The 25,960-nt window shown below is 45.2% G+C and overlaps 3 protein-coding genes across 4 annotated transcripts in view; 1 reads left to right on the top strand and 2 right to left on the bottom strand.

The window, feature by feature from the left end:
• Nucleotides 1-357: 357 nt before the first annotated feature.
• On the bottom strand, nt 358-6,535 carry EXOC8 (exocyst complex component 8). Its single transcript, XM_030035685.2, has 2 exons — nt 4,952-6,535; nt 358-4,071 (listed from the first exon to the last, which is right to left on the bottom strand). The coding sequence occupies exons 1-2, from the start codon at nt 6,470-6,472 to the stop codon at nt 3,463-3,465; spliced, it is 2,130 nt and encodes a 709-aa protein (XP_029891545.1). The 5' UTR covers nt 6,473-6,535; the 3' UTR covers nt 358-3,462.
• A 285-nt stretch (nt 6,536-6,820) lies between these two features.
• SPRTN (SprT-like N-terminal domain) lies at nt 6,821-16,188 on the top strand. 2 transcript variants are annotated; one of them, XR_003926244.2, is made up of 5 exons: nt 6,821-7,139; nt 8,536-8,635; nt 9,423-9,551; nt 10,934-11,389; nt 11,660-11,816. XR_003926244.2 is itself a non-coding variant. In XM_030034588.2 (5 exons), exons 1-5 carry the CDS (start codon nt 6,859-6,861, stop codon nt 14,479-14,481), a joined length of 1,509 nt encoding a protein of 502 aa, XP_029890448.1. In that variant the 5' UTR covers nt 6,829-6,858; the 3' UTR covers nt 14,482-16,188. The 2 variants fall into 2 exon arrangements, 1 of the variants encoding a protein (XP_029890448.1); XM_030034588.2 differs by lacking the exons at nt 10,934-11,389; nt 11,660-11,816 and adding exons at nt 13,179-13,446; nt 13,751-16,188 and having other exon boundaries at nt 6,829-7,139.
• Nucleotides 16,189-19,959: 3,771 nt separating this feature from the next.
• The window catches only part of EGLN1 (egl-9 family hypoxia inducible factor 1), a 44,251-nt gene continuing 38,250 nt past the window's right edge, over nt 19,960-25,960 (bottom strand). Inside the window, exon 4 of the mRNA XM_041128266.1 lies at nt 19,960-21,668. Within this exon, the coding sequence (XP_040984200.1) occupies nt 21,653-21,668 (16 nt within the window). The 3' untranslated portion in view covers nt 19,960-21,652. The remainder of the gene's footprint in view (nt 21,669-25,960) is intronic.

Raw genomic sequence — 25,960 nt, 5'->3', positions numbered from 1 at the left:
GAAGGTAACAAACCCTATAGCATTACGCTGGTTACCCTGGTGTTGATAGTATCTCACATACCTACTCACCCAAAGTCCTATTAGCCTAGAGTACAGCCTCTCCTCGATCTGAATCGGGTACAATGCTGACAAACATTTTCTTCCAACTTCACCTTATTAATCCACACGCTGACTTTGTAAGAACGTAACTGAAGTGACATCACTTGGCTTTCATTGCCTGGCTGCCTCTTACGTCTCCCTCACAAACAACTGACCTAAAGCTCTTCGACTTCACTGGAAATTCATCAGTGGACTTGAAATTTGAACCAACATCTTCTTTCTGATGATGATGTAATAAAAACAGAAATACACCATTAGTGTTGTATGTCCAAAAGTTTTAATACATGATCCTCACTGTTCAGAAAATTTATTGCATTAAATTCTAATACAGAAATTCATCTGAATTTAAAAAAAAAAAATCTTCAATTTACACATCACAATTTTGTCATAGCAGCTAAAGGAAACCAGATTTTATATGCAATTGTCTCAAAACAAAAAAAAAATACGACTAATTCTTCCCCAAATCAACAAAACTGCTATCATATTATTCAGTAGTTACTGCAAATTCCAACTTGAACAACGCTATCCCCACAAGTGTACAGCTCAGGAAAAGAAAAGTGCCATTCCAAATTACTGTCTGCAAATCTGAAATTTATTAAACCATGACTCTCAGCACATGTTGACTTTTTCTGTTAACTGAATTAACACACAAAGCGTGTTTAATTTAATTGCACATCATTTTCCTTAAGTTACTGTTTGTCTTTTATTATGACTTGAATAGATTCACCAGTTACAAAATATCAATGCTACCTGCAGCAGTTTATACAAATCCACACCTGTTTGAATGGTGATGGGCACATGAACGTGATATTTGATCACCCAAACGAAAGGCCAGATTCCCCGATCCATTAAAACCGCCATCCACGTAAGCCTGCTGCTCCATGGATGACGGCAGAGCCAAAACCAGTAGGCACCGCGTGCCGTAAATAGATTGATGAAGGGAGCGGTGACAGAGGCATAGCAGAGCACATGGCAGAATTACATTCTACATTTCATCCTCTGACGAGGATGAAGATGAGCTACACCAGCTTGCAACAGAAGCACGAACAGGGCTCTCCCCCTATTCAATCTTCTGCCAGAGCTGGGAATTGGGAAACTACAACTCAGCTTCTTACACAAAATCCTCAAGCATCACAATAATCAGAGCCTCGAGCTACAGTCCTACAGTTTACCCTGCTCTTGCACAGAAAAAAAAAGAAAAAAATTACATAAGGCTCATCTGTATTTATTCTGCTTTCTTCTGCTGTAAAGAAAACAATAAAATATACCTGTCTTCAGAGGAAAAAAAAGCCCTCCCTTCTCCCTCTCCTCCAAAACACCCATTCTCATGGACAGCTCTCACTTATAATCCCCTTGAAAGTATTTCTCAGATGAAGTAAGGCCAGGTTATCACCTTTGCCCACTTTAAACAGGTGATACAGAATATATTCCTTTGATATACTTCACTAGGTTCTGGTATCAAAAATAGTTCACTAGTGAAATAACGCCTGTGTGGCTCTCTCTTGGATGTAACATATTCACAGAAGCTCTAACTCTCCCTGTCCCTTAAAATAAAACTCTAGCTATTTCAGTGGTTTTCAATCAGTTTTAGCTAAGAGCAATGAGTTACCCTTTAAAACCATTTTGTACGGTTTTTTTCCATGATTTGCTAGCAAAAGACCCAAACACTGGAAAGCAAGTGAGCAGAGACAGTAGGATGCTTTGCAAAATCTGACAGTTCAAAAGGCATCCAAAGAGCAAGAGAACGGAAACTAGCCACTAAAGTGAAAACTGCATTGAACTAGCACTGTGAAAATAGGGAGAAACAAAGAAGCTCAAGTATAAGCAGTTATGCAGTGTTTTACTAGCGATATCTTTTCTTTGTTCAGGCAGCCACAAGGCATTCATTACCATGATACAAATTGCAAAAGCTTTCATTTTAAAGTGCAAGAGAAATAGGATACTCAATTATTCCAGTTAAGAACACTTATTCAGAGTCTAATACATGGTGACTTAGCCATAACATGATTTTCTCACAACTAAGAAGTCTGCACTAAAGGGGGAGAAGTTTACACAGCTTAGAAGGTGATGCTGACAGCGTTCTAAAGCCAGCCTTTACACAAGACTCTGCTTATTTTACTTTCAGAGACACATACTGAACGAGATAGCCATCACCATTCAATCCAAACATACAGACATTTGCATAAACTTCTCCCATCTACATTAGCATTCCCAACCAAATACAGTCCTTGTGCTTTCTGCAAAAAATATAGTTCTTCTTGGTTATTGCTGTGTTACAGGAAAAGATACCAATATTTGCAGGAGAGACAGAGTGTGAATTTTGAAGATCACATAATTTACGAAAAGCCTCACACCCAGTCTCTTCATCCTGTGCTGCTTCTGTACAGCAAACCTAGCATTCTGTTTCTTCCAAATGAAACAGTACCTTCAGACCCTCTCCCTGCCCTGCACATCTCAAGAGCATTTATGCCTCTTCGCTATGGTTTCTACCAGTAGGTAATGGCCTGTAATGCATTTATGACAGCACCTCAAGCAAGAGTGCACGCTTCATCAAATAGACTTGACCCCAATGAAGTCCACGAGAAAACAAGGAAGGGGAACACAAAGGGGAAGGGAAGAGTTATTCTCACTTCTCCTCTGAAGGGAATAAATGTTTCTGACAGCAGAAGGTTTGTTTTCAGAGAGCTGTAATATAAGCCGACAGGCCAGCTTATTAAACAGAAGAAGCTGCTTCACCCAAACACAAAAAACTATACAAAACACATTTTAAATTTAGATCTGCCTCTGAAATGAATAAAGAGAATTTGAATGTTGGAGAAACTTAAGAGTCTGCATTGCTACCAGACAAATCAGACTGTGCAAATCCATGTTGTTTATCTGCAGTGCTGAGTCACATCTGGACGGTAGACATGCCTTACCGAATACCACACCCTGGGAGCATTTCAGCACTTCCCCTCCTACCAGAACGCTGCCTTAAAAAAAGAATTCCTACCGTGGCGTGATGAGAAGTGATCTTTTCCTGCCATACGGTGTACGTATATTTAAGACTTTCACAAACATTTGGCCAAAAATTGTACGTTACAGTATTTCTCAAGTCTCAAACACTACACAAGCCATTCTTACAAGATATGCTGTCCAAGCACACGTGACCGCGACCTTACTTCTCGCTCCCTTACCCCCCATCCACCAAGAAAAGCGTTCCATCCTTGCAGGCTTTGATTCTAAGTCTTCAGCTTCTGGAATGCAGCAGTTAGACTTCTGCATTTTTCAGGGACTCAGAAAAAACATTTAGTTCATATATTCAATGTACAACATTTTCAGTAAGTGCTTTCACACTCTGTTCATAAGAACAGTTAGGTCACTTCACACCACCGAAGTGGTACTTTCCGGATTTACACGCATCAATCTTGAGGCATTTCTCAGATCCTGTAGCTGCTTGGCTGGCTTTCCAACTCCTTCCTCAAACCTTTTTTCCACAACAGGAAGGACAGTTTCATACAGGAAGGATGCATTCTGCCTAATGAATGCTTTTTTCTCAGGGTCCTGTTCACATCGTAAACTGTAATCAACATGCTGGACAGCCACCAGGATGATTTCCACAAGACTCTCCAAAAGAACCATATGCAGCTCTGGAAAGTAAAGCTTTAATGCTTCCTCCAAGAAGGCCATAGTCTGCTTAGTGAAAGCTACTACAGTATAGCTAAGGTTCACCCAGCAGTCATCACCCGTGTATTGGTCAAAATTGCCTACCCCGCAGCTCCTCATCTCCTCCCTGAGTTTCCCCAGCGCCTCTGGAGTCATTAGGTTCATCCTTCTCCACATCTCCTCAGAATTGCGGTGCTTGGTGGCCTCGATGATGATATCCTTGTAGCTCTGTAAAGCACCTTTGATATCCTTTACCAGAAGGGCATGAATGATGAAGGTGAGATCCAGTCCAATCTCGCTAAGCTGCTTGCAGTGCTCTTTAGCTACCTTGGGTATTAACGAAAAGCGAAGGGTGTTACTAGTGTGCAGGTTCCCTTCACATCTTACACATTGACCAAACTCATCACTCTCAGAAAACGGGGAAGCGTTAGTCATACTTCACTTGTTTCTCCTGCTTTAAGAAATTCCTTATTAATGAGAAATTAATAACTGAAAGAAAAACCCTGCTTGTCAAAAATACTCTGGACAATTACATTATAACTCACATGCTTTTTTTTTCTTTTTTTTTTTCTCTCTCTGTTAGCAGCTGAAAGAAACCATAACCTCGGAAATTTAGTCTTGCAAAAAATTATGGAAATGTAGTCCAGGACAGGCTTGGAAAACAAACAACAAGTCTTCAAATACTCATTGTTCAGATACAGCTTATGTAAATTTTAGGACCTCCTACTGGTTAAAGGCAAATTAAGAATAAACACATTTTGCATTTCTGATAAAGGCAGGGTTTTTCTTGCTGTATATTTTCATCTTTCATTCTTGCACTGTGAGACACTGGAACAGGTTGCCCAGAGAAGCTGTGGATGCCCCATCCCTGGCAGTGTTCAAGGCCAGGTTGGATGGGCCTTTGAGCAACCTGCTCTAGTGGAAGGTGTCCCCGTCCATGGCAGGGGGATTGGAACTAGGTGATCTTTAAGGTCCCTTCCAACCCAAACCATCCTGTGGTTCTATGATCTTAATGCTTCCCTCTGTTAAACTGAAAAAAAAAAAAAAAACCCAACCCCAAATGAATATTAACCTTTCAATGCAGGAAACCTCTCTGGAGACCCACTCAAGAGTCAACAACTAAACTAGGGCTAGAAAAGAGGATTTACAAGCTTTGCAGCCTTTGTTTTGGCTATCATGTCGCACCACCCTCTTTGGGCCCTCTTACCTTGACGCACTCTGCTGCAGTTGACAAGCTCTCTTTACTATCAAATACTTGCTTACTGAAGGCGTCTACAAACATCCTCATGGAAGAGCGGGCCCAAACAACGAAGGCCGAGTAGCAGCCGTTGTTGCCAGCGAAGTCCGTCTCAAACTCTCTCGCTGTCTCTAGAAGGCTGGTGAAGAAGACGTGGCAGAGCTTGTGGATGTAGAGCAGCGTGGCACCCTCGATGCGCAGCTGTCGGATGGCCGTCTGCACCGCGGCCGCCCGGTTCTTCAGGAAGAGCTCACACGCCTTGGTGGACTGGCCCAAGCGAATGAGCTGGGACACGGCTCGGCGGGTGGCCCGCGGCCCTCCCCGCAGCGAGCGGTCTGGAGACAGCTCAAACACCAGCACATCTGTAAGCTGCCGGACCCGCTCATCCACCTTGGCCCGCAGCTCTTTCACAGGCTGGCTCACAGGCTTGTCCCCAAGGTACTCGTTGAGTTTATCCAAGAGGTCCACCGCCCCCTCGAAGTCCCGCTGAGCGATGCAGACGTCCAGGTCCTCAGGCAGCTCCTGGATCCACTCAAGTGAGAGGTCGACCACCTCCTCCTCAGCAGAGGGCTCTTCCTCTTCCTCCTCCTCATCGTCATCCTCCTCGAAGGGGTTGGTGGATTCGGGGGGCGTCGGGGCAGGCCGGGGCAGGGCCTCCTGCTCCAGGCGTCGCTTCTCGCTGAGGGCCCGGTTGCGTTTGGTCTCCTCCAGCACCTCCAGCCACTCCTTCTTGATCTTGGCGTTCTCGGCCTGGAAGATGCGGCTCTCGGGGAACATGAGCAGCTTGAACATGTCCTTCATGGGCGGGTTGTCCTTGACGTTGACCACAGCCAGCCCGTCGAGGGGGTAGAGGGCATCGTAGCGGTAGGCGCCGCGGCGGTTGGGCAGGGCGGTGGCCACGAGCAGGCAGTCGTTCATGAGGAAGGCGTGCACCCGCTGGATCTGCGCCATGTGGTCGGCATCGTACTCCACCAGGTCGCCGTTGTAGACCAGGTACTTGCCGGGGCTCTCGGGCAGGAGGTCGCGGCAACCCTCCACCTTCTCCAGGAGGGTGGTGAGCGTGCGCTGCCGGCCCTCTTCGCTGGCCGCCGCCTCCTTGGCCGACAGCGGTAGGAAGGGGTCGGCGGCGGCACGGCGGGCGCCCAGGGCGGGGTCGTCGCGGTCGGCCTGGAGGAGCAGGGCCTGGGTGACGGCCTCCATGATGCCCTTCTGCTCGGTGAGGATGTGGCTGAGCTGGTACATCTCGCTCTCCAGGTAGCTGATCTCCCGCGCCGTCTCGATGAACTGCCGGTAGTTCTGGTAAACGTTGCGCTTCAGGCTCTGGGCCGTCTCCTCGCTCAGCGCCTGGATACGCTGCCGGTGCTCCTGCAGGTCCCGGTCTCCGTCCGACTGCTGCGACAGTTGTTTCACGTACTCCCCCGCCGCGAAGCCCCCCGACTCCAGCTGCCGCCGGAGCCGGCTCCCGCCACCTTCGCCCAGCGACAACGCCATCGCCGCGCCTCCGGCCGCCGCCTCCCGCCCGGCCGCCGCCGCCGCCGCCACAGCCACGGCCGCCGCCAGCGGGGAGACCGCCGCTGCGCCTGCGCACAGCGGGACGTACGCCCCCTGCGCCAGCATCGCCGCACCGATCGCGCATGCGCGGACGCACGGCCGCAACGCAACTGCCCGGAGCGAGGCGGGGGTAGCGCCGGCCTCGGGTGGGGCGGGGCGGGGGAGGAGCTTCGTGCGCCGAAGGCGGAGCGCCGTTGGAGGGCGCTCGGCGCATGCGTCCTAGGAAGGAGGTGGCGGCCCTTGTGGCGGTGTTAGAGCGCCGCGCATGCGCCGGCGGCGTCTGGCGTCGGGGCGTTGCGGCCGTGGCGGCGGCCGCGCTGCGCGGAATGGAGGAGGAGGACTTCGTGCTGGCCCTGCAGCTGCAGGAGCTGTGGGAAGCGGAGGATAAGGAGGCAGAGGAGGAGGAGGAGGAGAAGAAGAAGGCGGCGGCGTGCTCCGAGGCCTCGCCGGACCCCTCACAGCTCCGCTCGCTGTCGGTGGTGGACGAGGCCTGGGAGCTGCTGGACCCCAGCCCCGATGTGCACGGCCTCTTCGTGCAGTTCAACCAGACGCTCTTCTGGGGGCGGCTGGCGGCTGTGGAGGTGTCGTGGAGCCCACGCATGACCCTGTACGCCATCCGAGGCGGGGGACGGGACGGGGGGGGGGGTGTTCGGGCTCGGCTCGCAGGGCAGCCCTGCGTGGGGGGGGGCCGGGGGTGTGGGGGCCCGGTAGGGCCTTTCCCGAGCAGCGCTGCCCGGTGGCGTTCACCGGCGTTAGGGCTCAGAAGCTGCCGTGCCTCTGCAGGGCCCCAGCATCGTGCTGGTGCTGGGCCAGAGCTGTGGGAGGAGGCTGCGGCCCTTCAGAGGGGCAGCAGCTCCTCTCGTCGTATAGCTGCGGGTTTCGGGGAGGAAAAGCTGTATGTTGCTATGTGCTGCTCCTAACTGGGGCTTTGTAGGCACCGTGGGCGAGTGCCACAGCTTCTCTTCCAGATATTCGAACGTCCTGCTTTTCTAACATAGTTTGTACCCCAGGACATGGGTTGGTCACTGTCGTTGTCTGTTTGGTCCTTCGTTTGTCGTCCTTAGCAGCCATAAGTGGCTTTTCCTCTGGTGCAGGCAAAACTGGAGAGATGTTAAAGCGGAATAAATAACTTGGTCTTAAACTGTGTGTGACAAAACTTAACATGCCTGTATTGCTGTCATTTTTCTTGTTCTCAGTTTTTATGATAGTTTTACAGCATGGCAGAAGGGCAAATATGACTTGATAATAGCATATTAACAAGACTTAGAGTAGACCAGGAAGGGGAATACGTAGGCAATCTGAGATGAAAACAAAAAAAAGCTTTGAAGTGGAGGCTGCAGTTCTGCAGCAGATCAGCTGATGCAGTTGCTAGCTGCTGGAGTCCTGCCCCCTCTTGTGCTCTGCTGGTTGCAGTACTCTTTGGACACTTGAAAATATTTGGATGCTGAACTGGTAGAGGACTAACTCGGTTAAAAAAAAAAAAAAAAGTGTTTTCTGCTGAATTAGCACATGGAAGTGAAGGTTCAGTAAGAGTCAAAAGTTGAGGGAGGGTGAGGGGTGAAATTGCAGCAAGCAGCAGTTAAATTGGTTTTGGCTGCTGTGAATCTCCAGCCTCTGTTTTATGTATTTCACTCCATCAGGAGTTCTGATGAAAACAGTCCTCTGCCTCCTAAACAGGTTAGCTTGGAACAGTCCATTGTGATTTTGAATCTTTTTTTTTCCCAGGATTGCTAGCTTTGTATTAATTGATTGCAAGTGATCTAATAAATTACAGTTTCACTTTTGCTATTTCAGTCACAGCTTATTGTAAGGAACTTGTGGGCTTTTTTTTTTTTTTCTTAGTGATGTGGCGTTTCTCAAGTAACTACTAAAAGTGTTTTTTCTTGTTCAGAGTTACCTAGCATGCATTGGAAAGGGACAGCGTTTTAACTCCAATTCTCAATTTTCTTCATGTACTACAGAAACAAGTAGCTTTTCATATTTTCTTTCTGTGTCTCTCTCAGCTGTGCTGGAGTATGTAGATACGAAGGAAAAGGTGGAATGTGTTCCATTCGTCTAAGTGAGCCACTTCTAAAGTTAAGACCAAGGAAGGATCTCGTTGAGGTATTTGAAGATTGCTCATGAATCTGCACATAAAACGTATTGTGCCTCCCCTGACTCCATACAAACATTTTACATTTCATAGTGGGATTCTTATATACAGACTTTATTGTTACGTTTGTGTTGCAATATCGTGGTAATTTTTCAGTTTTATGTTTCTAAATGGGCAACTCTGAGTAGGAGTCTAAAGTCGCTTGTTTATGTTACTGACTTTATAAAGAGAAAAAACCCAACTTTTTTACTCCTAAATTATCCTTTAATATTAAAACCAAACATGGACTGAAAGCACGATCAGAAAATAGCTGTAGTTTCATCTACAAAAGGCCAACAGCAGAAAATAAGGATATAGGATATGATTGTAAACATAACTTTGTGTTGCTTCTTGTGCCTCTGTCAGGGCTGCTGCTTTGAGTTGGCTCAACATTCACATTTGCTTAATGAACAGAAATGCTGTAGAGTTTCAACTTTCTTACAAGTGTCTCTTTTTGGGTTGTAGAGGGGATCATCTCTTTAAAGATTTAACTTAAGTTTGAGAATTATTTCTCATTTTTCGAATGTCACATATTGTAGTAATATTCTCCAGCATGTTTTGGTGGTATGGGAATAGAGGTAATTGGATTTGACAGGTAGAATAAGTATTATGTTTTTATGACCCAGATTGAACATGTGTGAATGCATGAAAATAAGATCAGTACCGAGATAAATGTAGAGGAGTAAAATACTTCCAGCTTAATTTTGAAACTATATGTAATGTTTTTCAGCAAATAGCTAATGATTTCCATTGTTTCAGACACTGTTGCATGAAATGATCCATGCCCTGCTTTTTGTTACTAATAATGACAAAGATCGTGAATCTCATGGACCAGAGTTCCGCAAACACATGCGTCGTATTAATCGCTTGACTGGAGCCAATGTCACAGTAAGCATAATCCACTTAACCTAATTTAATAGAGGTTTCTTCCTTATTTGGCTTTTTAGTATGCCTGGTGTGGTATAAGTAATATACTTGTTCTTGTTAGACGCTCCACAGTTGGTACCAATATAAACTTGCTTCCAAGTGTATGCCAGTTCCATAGTTATTTTGTTGGGGATGATGGTGGGAACAGGTTGAGGAAGAAGTGGTGAGCTGTTAGTCATATAATTTTCCAGTATACCCTCTGTAAGTATTTTTCTTTAAACTTGTTTTAAACTTGAAACAACTTAATGATACCAGGGACAGAATAGCTCCATGTTCAGAATAATACTTGGGGAAGAGCAGTCTGTTTTAGTTAAGACTTATATCAGTAGAGGCTAATGGGTTGATGATATTTAAAAATAATGTGTCTGATAAGATCAATTAAGATAATAGCTGGAGGGAGAATACAATACTGATATTGTTTACAATGCGTTCTAAACAGTACATCATTTAGGGTGAAATTGTAGATAGATTGTCAAAGTGATTTTATTGCAGTTCAAACAAGACAGCCAGGACCTATTCCTACACATCCTGTCTTTTTTTTTTAAAGCTTTGTTTTAATGGTAGGTAAATGTTGATCAAATTTTACCCAGGTTCAGCTCTTTTAACTGATAATGTAAAAATCACATCAGTAATGGAAGGAATGAAACGGTAGTATCATAGAACCACAGGATGTTTTGGGTTGGAAGGGACCTTAAAGATCATCTAGTTCCAACCCCCCTGCCATGGGCAGGGACACCTTCCACTAGAGCAGGTTGCTCAAAGCCCCATCCAACCTGGCCTTGAAGACTGCCGGGGATAGGGCATCCACAACCTCTCTGGGCAACCTGTTCCAGTGTCCCACCACACTCACAGTAAAGAATTTCTTCCTAATATCTAATCTAAATCTACTCTCTTTCAGTTTAAAACCATTACCTTGTCCTGTCACTACACTCCCTGATAAAAGAGTCCCTCCTCATCTTTCCTGTAGGTCCCCTTGAGGTACTGGAAGGCTGCTATAAGATCTCCCCAGAGCCTTCTCTTCTCCAGGCTGAACAAGCCCAACTCTCTCAGCCTGTCCTCATAGGGGAGGTGCTCCAGCCCCCTGATCATCTTTGTGGCCCTCCTCTGGACCTGCTGGAGCAGATCCATGTCTTTCTTATGCTGTGGGCCCCAGAGCTGAACACAGTACTGCAGCTGGGGTCTCACCAGAGCAAAGCAGAGGGGCAGAATCCGCTCCCTCGACTTGCTGGTCAGGCTTCTTTTGATGCAGCCCAGGATGTGGTTGGCTTTCCGGCCTGCGAGTGCACATTGCTGGCTCATACTCAGTTTTTCATCCACTAATACCCCCAAGTCCTTCTCCTCAGGGCTGCTCTCAATCCGCTCATCGCCCAGTCTGTATTTGTGCTTGGGATTGCCCCGACCCATGTGCAGGACCTTGCACGTGGCCTTGTTGCACTTCATGATGTTGGCACGGGCCCACCATGCCTCAAGCCTGTCAAGGTCCCTCTGGATGACATCTCTTCCCTCCAGCGTGTTGACCGCACCACACAGCTTGGTGTCCTCGGCACACTTGCTGAGGGTGTGCTCAATCCAACTGCCCGTGTTGTTGACAAAGATGTTAAACAGCGGTGGTCCCAATACCGACCCCTGAGGAATGCCACTCATCACTGCTCTCCACTTGGATATTGAGCCGTTGACTGCAACTTTTTGAGTGTGACCAATTCCTTATCCGCCAAGTGGTCCATCCATCAAATCCATGTCTCTCCAATTTAGAGATGAAGATGTCGTGTGGAAGAATGTCACGTTTTGCACAAGTCCAGGTAGATGATGTCTGTTGCTCTTCCCTTATCCAGCAGTGCTGTAACCCTGTTGTAGAAGGCCACCAAATTTGTCAGGCATGATTTGCCCTTAGTGAAGCCATGTTGGCTGTCACCAGTCACCTCTTTATTTTTCATGTGCCCTAGCATAATTTCCAGGAGGATCTGCTCCTTGATCTTGCCGAGTACAGAGTTGAGAAGACTGGCCTGTAGTTCCCCAAGTCTTTCTTTTTTCCCTTTTTAAAAATGGGGGTTATGTTTCCCCTTTTCCAGCCAGTGGGAACTTCCCCAGACTACCACAACTTCTCAAATATGATGGACACTGGCTTAGCCAGTTCATCCACCAGTTGCATCAGGACCCATGGATGCATCTCATCAGGTCCCATGGACTTGTGCACCTTCAGGTTCCTTAGATGGTCTCGAGCCTGATCTTCTGCTACAGTGGGCAGTTCTTCCTTCTCCCAGTCCCTGCCTTTGCCTTCTGCAACTTTGGGTGGTGTGGCTGGAGCACTTGTCAGTGAAGACTGAAGCAAAAAAGTCATTGAGTACCTCAGCCTTCTCCATATCCTGGGTAACCAGGTCTCCTGTTTCCTTCCAGAGAGGGCCCACATTTTCCCTAGTCTTCCTTTTATCACCGACGTGCTTATAGAAGCTTTTCTTTATGCACTTGATGTCCCTGGCCAGATTTAATTGTATCAGGGCTTTAGCTTTCCTAACCTGACCTCTGGCTTCTCGGACAGTTTCTCTGTATTCCTCCCAGGCTACCTGTCCTTGCTTCCACCCTCTGTAGGCTTCCTTTTTGTGTTTGAGTTTGTCCATGAACTCCTCATTCATCCATGTGGGCCTCCTGGCGTTTTTGCCTGACTTCCTCTCTGTTGGGATTCATCGCTCCTGAGCTTGGAGGAGGTGATCCTTGAATACTAACCAGCTTTCTTGGACCCCTCTTCCCTCCAGGGCTGTATCCCTTGGTACTCTACCAAGCAGATCCCTGAAGAGGCCAAAGTCTGCTCTCCTGAAGTCCAGGGTAGTGAGCTTGCTGTGCACCCTCCTCACTGCCCTAAGGATCTTGGAACTCCACAATCTCATGGTCACTGCAGCCAAGGCTGCCCTTAAGCTTCACGTTCCCCACCAGCCCCTCCTTGTTGGTGAGAACAAGGTCCAGCATAGCACCTCTCCTCGTTGGCTCCTTTGTCACCTGGAGAAGGAAGTTGTCATCAACGTATTCCAGGAACCTCCTGGATTGCTTATGCCCTGCTGTGTTGTCCTTCCAACAGGTATCGGGGTGGTTGTAGTCCCCCATGAGGATCAGGGCTTGTGAACATGAGGCTGCTCCTGTCTGTCTATAGAGGGGCTCATCCGCTCGGTCATCCTGGTCGGATGGCCTGTAGCAGACCCCCACTATAATGTCACCTGTCCCTGCCCTCCCTTTAGTCCTGACCCATAAGCTCTTGGTCGGTTCCTCATCCATCCCCAAGCAGAGCTCCATCCACTCCAGCTTTGGGCAACACCCCCTCCTTGTCTCCCTAGTCTGTCCTTCCTAAAGAGCCTGTATCCTTCCATTCCAACACCCCAGTCACAGGAGCCATCCCACCACGTCTCCGTGATGCCAATAAGATCATAGCCCTGCAAGTGTGTGCATGTCTCTTAACTCCTCTTGTTTATTCCCCATGCTACGTGCGTTTGCATAGAGGCATTTAAGTTAAATTAAAATTAAATTAAATTTAAAATACTGTAGTGCTATAGAATGACTGCTTTTTTTTTTGCTTTTTTTTTTTTTTTTTTTTAAACCTAGATCTACCATACTTTTCATGATGAGGTGGATTTGTACCGCCAGCACTGGTGGCGATGCAATGGCCCCTGTCAAAATAGAAAACCTTACTTCGGATATGTGAAACGTTCGATGAATAGAGCACCTTCTGCACGAGACTTTTGGTGGGTTGAGCATCAAGAGACGTGTGGAGGTACATTCACAAAAGTGAAGGAGCCAGAGAACTTCTCTAAGAAGTCCAAGGAGAAAACTCAGCCAGCAAAACTTCCAAATTCTGAGGCAACTAATAAAGGTATTTAAAATAATTTTTTTTCTTTTCCAAACTGTTTTTGTCCAAACAGTTCCTTGAACAAATGCAGATCAACCACTACATGAGGTTTGTTTAGATATTGCTGTTATGTAGCAAAAAACAGGGCGCATTTTATTTGTGCATTTCTAGGCTCCTTCTCAACTTAATTGTTTGCAAAAGATTTAGTTTGCTACACTATTTTCAAGCAGCAGATTTTTCAGGTGAAGCATGTCAAATACTAAGCCCATGATTTATATATGGAAAAAGTTACTAACTTTTCTTATTTTCTGCTCTTCTTATTTTGCAGGCAAGGCACAAATGCGTGATACGCAAAATCTGATGCCTTTTAGTGGAAAGGGATATCAACTTGGAGGAGGAGAGAGTGGACTCTCAGAAAAAAACACAAATTCCAGCAGCAGTGTTAGAAACAGTGAAACACCTGGTTCACAGCATCGTTCAGCAGTAAGGACAATACCAATCCCTAAAAATGAGATAAAATTTGAAAAATCACCCCGTAGTGGCATCTTCTTTCCACTTTATACTGATGATGCCAGTGAGAAAATCAACTTGGCTTCAAAGCGTGAGTTTCCTAAACTCTCTGTTGCTGATACAAAAGCTTACAAGAATGTCAGTGGATCGCCTGTTAAAATTGCTCGTGTTATGGAAGAAAAATCAAACCAAGGTTCTGCAAATGGCAAGAGGGTTATACCACTTCACAACAGGCCACTGAAACAAATTTGTTTTGAGCAGACAACAGCAGCTCAGGTTGCATCTGAGAAAAAAAGTTCAGAATCTACTAATACACTGCAGCGATGGCCAAAAATGGAAGACAAAACTGCCTTTGAAAACTATTTCATTAAAAAAGAGAGTACCGCTTTGAGTATAAATACACCTATGAAAACCAAAGCTGAATCTACAGTGTCCTCTGCAAGTTCCAGCACTGCTGTAAGGCAGGATGAAAAAGTCAGTTGTCCTGTTTGCCAGACTGAGGTTTTGGAATCTAAAATAAACGAACACCTTGATTCTTGTCTTGCATAAAACCTTTCAGAAAGCTGTCTCAAAAAGATGGACCAGGGCTGAAAACGTTGCTTGAAAACTACTTTGCTCAGGGTTTGCTTAGCTGTGGTTACTTCCCTTGTGCCTGTTCTGAACTGGAATTTAAACTACTGTCAGCATGCTGAACAACAAGTCTTGTGGAGTTGGACATCAGCACTGACTACGAAGCTAGCTGCTACTTCTGTTCCAAAGAATTGAATACTCCAGTTTTAGTAGGTGGATGTTTGTGCCACTGTTCTTGCTGCAGAATCTGGGTAATACAAGAGAAGGTGGATACTTGCCGAACTTCAAGGCAGTTTTAAAAATAAAAACATTTTTAGTCCTGCTAATTAATCTTTGTTCTTAAGATCCCTTTGTGTTGGTTGGTTGGTTTTTTTAATGTGTTTTTGGCCATTCTTAAAGTTAACCACCTAATAGATAAAAATTCTTGTGTTTACTGCAATGTAATTAAGTGGCATGTATTTTTAGAACACTAAATATTTTGCATAAGCCACAATTACACTCTGAGGTGGTCCTTCTCACCTGTGACCTCTTTGAAAAGATAGATGAGAGTGAGAATCTCAAATACAGGCTTTTGTCAAAGATGGGAGAGGCATAGGCATAAAAAACATAGCAAAGCATCCATTTAGGTTTAATGGGTGCATTGTAGCAGGAAAAGAGAAAATCCAGAAGGGTGATGAAGGTGCTAGGAAACAAGCACAAGATACTTGGTAGATGAGAAGGCCCTACACATAAGGGCTGAATTTAAAAAAAAAAAAAAAAAAAAAAAAAAAAAAAAGGCTTTGAGGAGCTTGTTTTCCAAAAGGATTTAAAAATCAGCTATGCTGTTAAAAGTTGGAGTGGTCAAATGGAAGCTAATGAATCTCAGTCTTATGTCTGTCTTTTGGTCCAGGATCCCAGCTAGATTCTCCACCCACTTTTTATGATGGTTTGCACAAACTCTGTGTTGAAAGTTCACTAGTTTTTTAGGATATAGGTGTTATGTGCATGAGCAACTGACCCCCATATCCTGACATTAGTAAATAAAAGTTGTGAGGAATATTGATAGCAATACTGGTAAAGACTGTTCTTGGCCATGTCATAAAAGCCTTCATGATTTTTCAGTTAAACTTCCAGTGCTTTACAGGTCAAAATGGCATTAAATTGAGATTAGCTGACAGTTGTTGTTTTGCTTCTTCTGGAAGCCAGCCAGCTTGGTGGTTAGTATCCAACAAGCCAACAGTTGGTTGAGTACTAAAACCACTGTGCTGTGAAAAGTTATGAATGCTGAGCAGATGTGGTCTTTTTAATATAAATTTTCTGAAATGTTAATAGTTCTCTTGCTGCACTGAAAGTATTTAACTGGTTAAACAGTTAACAGCTTGATTCCTTACTTGTAAAACTGATGATAAATATTTTTGTTTAAAAAAAGAAAAAATAATTATGCTGTTACACATAGTGTTGCTACAACTTCAAATGGCTGTATTAGCCTTGGATGCATATATGTTTGCCTTTATATAATCAATTACTTGCTGCTCCCTTTTGAAATTCGGAAATAAACTGATGTGCAATGGAATTTGGCAAATGATACCTTAACTCCTTTTAAAAATTGGTGTATTTTTTTTAAATACTGATGCTACAGATGTTTAATGTGAACTGGATTGGTTTTTGCATATTCTGAATAAATTGGTACTGCATTTTAAATTTTCATTAAGCCTGGGTTTCACATGGCAGTTGTGGCCATCTTGCTTTACTCACCAGTGTCGTTACCTGTATATCTAATAACAGTCTTGGTTTAATAGATCCTTTCTGTATTAACATTTTTCTTTCTTAAATTTCCTTGTAAAAACAGGTATTGGTGAATATAGACTGCATCAACCTCTGCCTTCTCCATCATATTTTTAGTACAGTTTCACTTTTGTTGCATCTCTGTGGAAACTTTTACAAATACTGATTCTAAAACTTGATTTGACATGTTAATGTTCCATACTTCCTTCTTAAAACTGCAGTATCTGTCAGTGTTCGCAGTGAAACTTGACTTTTACAAGGACAATACTACTCAGAAGTATTTGTACTATCATACGTTTTTAAGATGAGGACTAGATTCATATCATGAATGGTCTCTCACACCATGAAGCAGTTTTTGAGAGATTTCCCTTACTATTGTTCTCATCAGTTTCCTGGTTTGTCTTTTCCCACTGCAACTGAGAAGAGTAAAGAAGGGAGGATTGTGGGTATTGTTAAATGGATTTTTTTTTTCTAGTGTCGTCTTTTACATCAATGGTGTTCATCTGAACAACAAGTAGAAAACAAATGTGGGAATTGACCTGTAGAATTCAGTGAGTAGTATAGCCTGTTGGGGCAGGGGGGAACTTAAGCTTTAGGCAAGTCCTGTCTCAAATATACAAATGTCCTGAAATAGATCTGTTTTCAAAACAATTGAGCAATTTTGGACCAGCTGTGGAAAAACATCACCTCTGCCCATGCATGCTTTTACAATGCAGTATTATGATGCCAAGATCTCTCTTAGACAGAGACAAAGGTGACAAAGAGCTGGGTGGATAGGCTTTGCAGTTGCTAGCTATCGCAGGCTATTATTAATGAGTCATGGCCTTGGTTTTTTGGATATGTTACTGTGAATGCTGTTTCTGTAAGATTTTGTTTTTGAATACAGTGTCCTTCCTACAATGACAACAATGACTACCAGTATGTTTTTCAAATATTCTGGTAAATTTGGGTCAAAGGTGAGAAATTGCATCTTCTGCATCAGTTGAGTTTGTCCTGAGTGAGTTTAGATACTGTCTATAACAACACAAACTAGTAATGAATCTTGAACGAACATGCTTCACTGAACTGCAAAATAAGTTGCCTGACTGGAAATCTGAGAAATGAGTTAATGTACTTGATTTCTGAGACAAATCAGGTATGAGAGGTCAAACGCGTGCGTGCTATTTGTCAACAAATGTTTCTGCAAACTAAAGGCAAAAGCAATCGCGTTCTGTGGTGATCTACTGGAATTGCTCAGAACGATTCAGATAACATTTCCTGAGGTTAAACTACCTAAGTGAGGGTTATTTAGCTATTTCATTATTATAATAAGAGGCTGCTCTTACATTGCCTTGAAACTGCTTATCAGGAAAGAAATCTTGAAGACCAAATATGCTCAAGTATTTTTTACTTTATGGAAATGTTACCTAGGAAGTTTTCCTAATACTTGATGAGGTCTGAAGGAGGAGGAGGAGGTAGAATTTTTCTCTGGACTAATAAAAATGAATTAGTATCTTGCAAGAAGAGATGCAATAGAAATAGTCTGCTTTATAACATGTTTTAAAGGTGATAATTTGCATTCCTCTATACTTTACCATCTCCAGTAGTCCAACTGCTACTTGTTTTCACTTGGGATATCTAGGTTGCATGGGAAGTGTATTCTTACAGCAAGTTCAATCCTAATGCCTGTGCATAAGCTGATGAGCAGGCTATTTACGTCTAGGTGGAAGTACACTTCTCAGGCAGGGCAGGTGCTGCTGCTCAAACTGTGTAGGAATTGGTTACCTGACCCTCCTTTCTAGGAACGTTTTTCAAGAGAACAACTACATGTTGTTCATTTAGAACAGGCTGTGCTACCTGCCCCTGCTCCAGTGTTAGTAATAAAGGATACTGGGTAATAGTATTTTACAAAATCAAAGGCTAGAGAGGGCTTAGTTGTAACTGGACAACTAGTGAATAATTCCTGAAATACAAAGTAGCTATTCAAACTCCAAGCTTCTCTTGCTGCAGCAGCAGGATGTGCAATAGAGTAAATGGCTTGTAAGGATTTTCTTCTTTCTCCTGTGTTCTGGAGCCCCTCGGTTCTGTTGTATTTTCCATACATGCAGCTTCACTGCACATCCTTGAAGTAAAGCAAGTTACACTGTACTGAAGGGTGACAGCAGGAAAGAACAAACGGTGAGTTTCTGAGAAAAAGCGAGGTGGACGTCTCTTCTCAAGTGGTTGGAGGAATTCATGGTGATGAGGGATGATGCGGACTGCTCTGGCTGAGGAATGTTAAGAAACTGCTACCACAGCTGTTTGCTTCATCACTGCTGGATCTGCTCGTCCTTGAACACGGTGTCCATGCATCAGCTGTCGCATTTTGCCACCTTAAATTGCAAGGCCACTAAAAGGTTGGACTGGGTGACCTCCTGAGGTTACATCTGACCTACACTAGGAGCGTATGATTGTTGCTGCCTGACACAGCAATGCCGGCCGTGAAACAGCTGCTCTCCAGCAGCATTCATGAATTTTACACTCCAAACTACGCTACCCAAGTTCTTACTTGCATGTGGATTATTACAGCTGTTTTGAAGTCTTGAGCTTAAAGAAACAACTGTTTGCTTATGAACGTAAAGACTCTACCTTTATTACCCTTAAAGCATAGTTTGTGGGTAGACAGGCCGTGAAAGAGACTCACATTTCAGTGTGCGTGTGAAAGTAACGCTGTGCGTGTTTTCAGAGATGGCTGTAATATGGAAAAAAGTGCAAGACACTAGGCTGTGTGGAGCTTTGGGATTCTTCAACAGGCCATTAGGCGGCACTCCTTGCACTTAAGGAATACTTATTTCTTCTACTCCAGCCTTTACAGGGAAAGAACAGAAAGTGCAGAATTAGCAGGCTTGTATTTCACCTACACCTGTGCTCCGGGCTGAAGATGGATTAGCAGAAACCCTGACTGGACCATGAAGAAGTTAAAGGAGGAGGAATGGGTGGGTGTGGGGGGAGGTCTGCAACTAGCTGGGAGTCAAGAAGTAAATTTACAACTAACTGGGTTTTCTGTGACTGTTTCTTTCAGCTTTGCTGCAAGAGGGACTTGGAAGATGAGACAGTAGCTCCTTTTTCTAGTTCAGGGCTCAGTGAATAACCCAAAAGGCATCCTTTTGTGGTCTGCATATACTGCACCACTTGCATTCACTGCAGCGAAAAATCTAATTTTCAGCACCATTTGGTATCAACCCAGCTCTGCAAGAGAGGCAGGACAGAGTTGTAGGAACTCAGAGGGGTTTATAAACCACAAAACTTAACTCCCACGCTTCAGCTAAGCCGGGGAGCTGGAGGGGTGTGACAGGCTGAGGAAAGGGTAGTGTAGTGTACTGTAGGTGTGAAAGCTAAAAAAGGGAGATGGCCATGGCCTTAATCCCTCTGTTCCGTTTTAGCTTCTGCCAGGCCAGGCTGCTTTAAGACTAGATTAAGTTTCTAAGAAGGTGCAGGAGCTTGGCCTGAATAGTTCACCCTGTCTCTGTCCCATCCATCCCCCTTTCATTCACATCGTTTCATCTGCTTTTTTGTCCTAATAAGTAAGCCTTAGACCTGTCATTTCATAAACTGCATAAGAAAGAATGTTTGAAGGAGCAAAACCCAACAAATATTTGGCTCCCCCATTGCTTAATTTAGAAGCAGTAAATAATACTTTATTTTTCTTTAAATGACATCAACCTCTGGACCATAATTTCTGTGTTCACTGCAAGTACCTTCTCTTCAGACATCTGTCACTAGTCAGATAGAAAGTCTGGGGTGAGATGTGGACTCGAGCTCAGTGAAGTCCTGGTACAGTATCTTACCTATAGGAATATGGTTCGGCTGGGGTTTTTAATTCTTCTGGTAGCTTCATTCAGCAACTTACTTACTAATGGGAGGAACAGCCATGGGGCCTCTCTGCTCTTTCTCCACTGCTTCGCTCCCCTGCCTTTGCCTTCCCACTGACCACCCTGGTCCCTTCCCAGAAGCATCCCAGCAATTATCCGCATTCTTCCCAGAAGGATCCGCTCGGTGGGTGTGCTGCCACCCATGTGTGATTCGCCAGGAGGGTGTGGGTTGTGTTTTGGGAGAGGCACAAAGCAAAAAAGCTGTACAAAACGCTTGCTTGGAGGGTGCACTTGCTTGCAGCCGGTGCCCTGTGGGACGCAGCCTGCCCGCAGCACCCACACGTGGCTTGAGGAAGCACTGGCCATTTTGGTCAACTCGAGGGCAGCACTTCTCAGAAGCCAGAAATAATTCAACCGGAGCGGTTTATTTTTTTAACGCCCCTTCATTTTGAGCGCAGCCTACCAAGTCCAATGGTTTTGGCCTGTTCCAGGTGTAACCCAGCACACACTTGCTCTTTTACAGGCATTACTCCCAAGAGTCTTAGGGGCCGTGGTATTTACAGTGCACAGCTGGTTTTCAGCCAACAGCAAGACAAACTCCCTGGTGTGTGACAGGACCACAAAACTTGGCACGGGCTGCTCCAGATAAGGCGGCGGTGGAAGGCTACGGTACGAAGTCTGGGCTGGTCTGGAAGATGGCGAATGGAAACACGTCCGAAGGGAAGAGTCGTCCTCAGGATAAAACACCCCAGGGGCTTCAGAGAGGATGGCACGTGTACCAGGTGGGGTATGGAAAGCTGGGAGTAAGGGACTTCAGTCTTAAATCTGCTGTCTTCTGCAGGACATGCTGCTAAGAATTATTTGGGTTATTCCTTTGGTTTGCATTTAGCAGTGCCTATATAGGAAATGTGATTTAAACACAAGAAACAGCTTTATTACAGTGAGGGTGGTCAAACACGGGAACAGGTTGCCTGGAGATGTTGTGGAGTCTTGATCCTTGAAGATACTCAAACCCCAACGGGACGTGGTCCTGGGCAGCCAGCTCAAGGGCAGGGGAGCTGGACCAGACCATCTCCAGGAGCCCCTTCCCACCTCCACAGTCCTGGGTTTCTGCCTAACAACCCCACGAGCACTTCAGGACAGAGTGAAATTACAGCTGAAGGCAGTTAGCATCCACCTGCTTGCCTTTGGGCTGGCACAGGAGTGCTCACATCATCTCCAACCATCAGTTTATTTCCAGCTGCACCATTTCTTCCTCTCCCTGCAAGGTTTGCCATGGGCAGCTCTTGTCACCGCCACCACCCAGATCATGTCCACGAGGGAGAAGTCCGCCCACCATGCATCAGAGACTGGATGACTTCAGGCAGGAGCCAGGCATTCGTCAGGACACAAAGACGGGTATGAGAAAGCTCTGCCCTGCCAAGCTGGATCGCCACGGCTCACAGCCTGCCCTGGAAAGGCAGATTTTAATTGCTGCTTCCTCGCCAAGCCACACTGGGAGTTGGGGGGGAGGATTATCAGCCCTGCAGTTGGCGTGAATTAAAGCTCAGATGTAATTAACTCTGAATGTACCTGTAAGAGATTTAGAAGGCAGGAAAAGCATCAGATGACAGGAGATGGGATGTATTTCAGGCACTGCAAAACCTTAAAAAGACTATTCAAGCTAGCTGGCAACATTTCCCAGGCATTTGGTAAAGAGGACACCACCTAAGAGGTCTTACTGCTAATGTACTTGAGCCTTGAAATGCAGTTTTGTCAAAGCAGACAGACGTCCCAAGTGGTAAGTGATGCCATGACTTTGGAGCTGTTTGCAAGGCTTTACAGACACAAGCATCCCCTGAAGGAATGAGGAGACCTCAGTTTGGAGGAAAACAGAAAAATTGCCTCAATGCAGCCTTTCTCTTAGTCGCTTTACAGACTCCAGAAGTGTTACCTTCCCCCAAGACTCTTCTGCGGCTTTGCACCCTTAGCAGCACAGGCGCTGAGCCACGGCATAGGGTCGGCGTCAGTCCATGCCCGCCCTGCAGCAGGTACTGAGGGAAACGCTGCCTTTTAACTTCTTCAGGAAGAGGAGAGGGACTGCAGGTCTCCGCTGTTGGGTGAGCATCCTCACTCAGCTTTGAGTTGTTATATGATGGGTTGATGCCAGCCCCGAGCGTATTTTCACATGTGGCTGTGGATTTGTGTCAAAGTGACACTATTTTCAGGAGATTGACAAGTACATGTCCTGTTTGTGAATCCTGCACCAGTTTCCAGTCTCCTTGTGTCTCTCCCTTTCCTTCTTCAATAGAAAGCCTTCCCAAGCTTGGTGTGAAACTGCTCCTGGGTGATGCTAGCATGGTTAGATACACTGAATTCAGTGCCAGCTGAAGGGTACGGCGCATGAACTGCCAGGGTTCAGCTGCGTCATGTATAATCCCCCCACCTCTGCCAAAAGAGAAGCACCCTCAGCAATTCATGATTAGTTTGCTTCCCCGAGACGGTCAGCAGCTTGCAACACCGAGCTTTTGTGGAGCAGCACCAGCTCAGGGCAGGTAAGAGCAGCGGCCAGAGGCTACGCTGCTGGCCATGACTTGGTAGCCACTCTCTAGGCATTTTTTGCAACTCTCAGCCAAGGGCTTAGGTAGCACCTGACCACCTTGGAAAGGCAGGCACCAGGCTGCTGCCAGCCCTCATTTCAGAGTAAAAAAATTAAACGCAAACATTTTCCCCAGCCAAGTATTTTCTAATCTAATCCGACACCCGCACAAGGGGTGTAGCACAAAAGCCGGCAGCTCGTGGGACGACACCTGGGGAGCTAAGGCAGCCTGGAAGGATGCAGAAGTGCTGGGTTAGCAAGGGGCAGGAGAGGCCCCAACGCCTGCGGGAGCAGAAATAGCAAGGGAACGTGCCGGGGAGGTCGGAAGCAGAGCTGTTGTTCTCTGTGCACTCTCGCCTGAGGAAACTAGAGCAAATTTGCAAACCTACTGTAAGCACTGGAGGTGTAACCAACCGCTTCCCCTACTCCTTCATCCCTGCGCCTGTGGATGTTTTTAGTTGTAGATAAAGCTGCCTCGTGAGTACCTCGACGAGAGCTTACGCCATTGTAATCAACAACAAAAACAGCCTCCCAACCAAAATACACATCCTTTGATTGCTACGAGTTATTTTAACTTTTGTTTGTGCAGCACGACATCCTCCACCTAAAATAGAGCAACTTGTCTTTGTCCTCTCTAGGACACTAAAAACGCCTTTTTCTGCTCTTACGGAGCAGCCTTGTCCCGGTGAGGACACCAGGGGGACCCAGTCCCTCGCTCTTGCTTCCAGCTGTCCCTGGGAGCCGGTTCCCAAAGCATCCCTCCATCCCCGCATCCCTCCATCCCCAGTAACAGCCGCGGCCGTGGGCACCTTCCCTGAGCCACACACAACAAGGATCACACAAAACCTCCCCTCTGTGTTCTCCTGGACTTGTACAAGCCTAATTTTTACCATAAAATGCATGCCTTCCCAGGTTATGTCACTGCGTGACATTGCACAGTTATGAAGTTGCAGCAACTCTTAACTATATACAGTTGTTTCCTGCTTGTGCTATTTTAAAGGGGTTTCTTAAAGACTAAAATGTTCTCAGAGTGTAAGTGGGGAAAAAGAAAAGTAATCAAAGAAGTTCAGAAATTGCTACCTACATCCCCTTAAAGTGTTCTACATACAACAAAAATTTAAGACTGGAGAGAGTTAGCTTACTACAGCTTTCGCTTGTTCATTAAAATGCAGAACATGCACCCAGCACCGCATTACTTAGTGTTACGTTGTGGCTGGGGAAGGGGGAGTGAAGGGAAAATAAATATGCCCAATCTGACAGCTCAAACCTTGCTCTTTGCTGTTGGGAACACCATCAACTGGACTCTAATCGCAGAAAACAGATTCTGTTAATACCTATGGCCTCGATTCCCTTTGCCAAATGTTAGCGCTGTCCACAATCATTTTCCTTGGAAAAATATTTCCACCTTGATGCCCAAGGATGTTGCCAAGTGCTCAAATAAAAACGGTTCTTCTCAAATGTCTTTCTGTTCCAGTAACCCAAGGTACTGCCCTCACCAACAGCCAAGACTGCACTTGTCAGGTTCAGGGGAGATGGCGTTTAGTTTGTTGCTGACTAGCAGTTCGTTGGGGCTTTTTGACACATTCACTTCTGTCTTCACTGTATGGAAAAACTTCTCAGGATTGCAACGGCAACTAATCAAGCTCCAAAATTCTAGTTTCCTTATGTTTCTTAAAGCTACCACCACGTCCTCTGCTATAATGTAATCTTTATTAATAGCTTTACAAAGCTTGCTTACATACAGTAATGTAAGCAAGATACATTTACAACCCAAGTGATCTGCCTCAAGATAGTTCTGGTCTTTTTTTTTTTTTTTGCTTGGCTTTTTGTTTGACACCTGCTTTCTTTAGGTAGTGAAATACCAGCTCACAACTCAATACAATATTCAGGTATTAGGCTTTCTGTTTGTGAGTAGGAGTCAAATCCCTCCATTTTAGTTATTGTGGATTCATCTTTTATTTAAAAGCAAAAAATAAAATTGAACCATAACAGCCCTTGAAATGAGCCCAGAAGAACTGGTTCCACCCCAGCAAACCACACTGACCCACACACAGTCCCACAAGCAGCATTGGATCCACATGGTGAATATTCAGAGATGACATTTTACTTCCCACCTCCAACTGCATTTGAAAGAAATCATGGCTTTCCAGTTTAGACACTGCCCTGAAGCAGTGAGGCACCTGTGTGTGATACCTGCAAGCTGTCAGTTCATCTGTGTTTTTTACATCCCCCCCTCACACAGGTGCGAGGCATGTCCTGCAAACTTTTAGCCACGTGAAGACGCTGGTACTGGGCTTATAGGCTAAATGAGCTGGTCACCTTTTCCAACATTTATCACCGTATTATATACAAGGTGGTTATAGTAAATTCTCCAGAAGAACCCATAAACTATTACCAATAGAAGTTCAATCCTGAGCTGCACATTTAATAAGAGGGGAAAAAAAATTCGCAAAGCCCAAGAACTTACAACTGGAAGACAGACAAGGAAACCAACTCCTGGTTCAAGCCAAAAGTTACCCACCTCTCATCTGCAGAGATAAAAATAAGCTATTTTGCAACACACATCCGTGAAAAGAAAGGATGGATGGGATGCATCAAGAACTCTTTCCTGAGGCAAACATATTGTGTATTCTTTCTCTTCCCACTTCATTCCTCCCCAAAGCAAACACCTATAGCATATTTTTTACTTGGCATGTTCCATATTGTTTTATCTTGGTCTCATGCATCAGTCTCTTCCCATTCCTGTTCAACTCATTCCTTCCTCCCTGTCCTGCTGAGGACTTGAGTCTATCCCCAGTGGGTTGGTGATTTGCATCTCATCTGCCCCTTCCACTTTAATAGCCAACTCTTAGTACCTGGCTCGTCCATTTGGGACCCATGGGCTTTTTTTTTTTTTTTTTTTTTTTTTTTTTTAAATTATTTCAGGAAAGGGATAAATGTGCTGTATATTCACTCAACTTCAAAGCTATGGGGAAACACTTGTGGAACTGAGTAGGTGGTAGCAAAAGTCAACAGAGCAAATTCTCTGGAACTGGTTTTGTCTGGTAGGACAGAGGACCTTGAACCTGCTTCTGTCAGCTGCCACCCACCCCCACCAGACAGGGTCAGGCAACTCGGATTCAGCAGATGCTCCAGGGTGAACACAGCTCCTGCAGCAGTGTAACACACAAACAGACTTCAACACATTTGAAGTAATTACTTACATTCGAGCTTTACTTAACATCCACAAAAAAAAAATATCTAAAGGGAGTATTTTATATGAAAGCTGACGATGGGAGACCCAAGT

Source organism: Aquila chrysaetos, chromosome 13 (genome assembly GCF_900496995.4).
Source record: "Aquila chrysaetos chrysaetos chromosome 13, bAquChr1.4, whole genome shotgun sequence".
Classification (NCBI taxonomy): Eukaryota; Metazoa; Chordata; class Aves; order Accipitriformes; family Accipitridae; genus Aquila; species Aquila chrysaetos.
The sequence above is the reverse complement of the archived record's forward strand: the minus strand, read 5'-3'. Positions and strand labels throughout refer to the sequence as shown.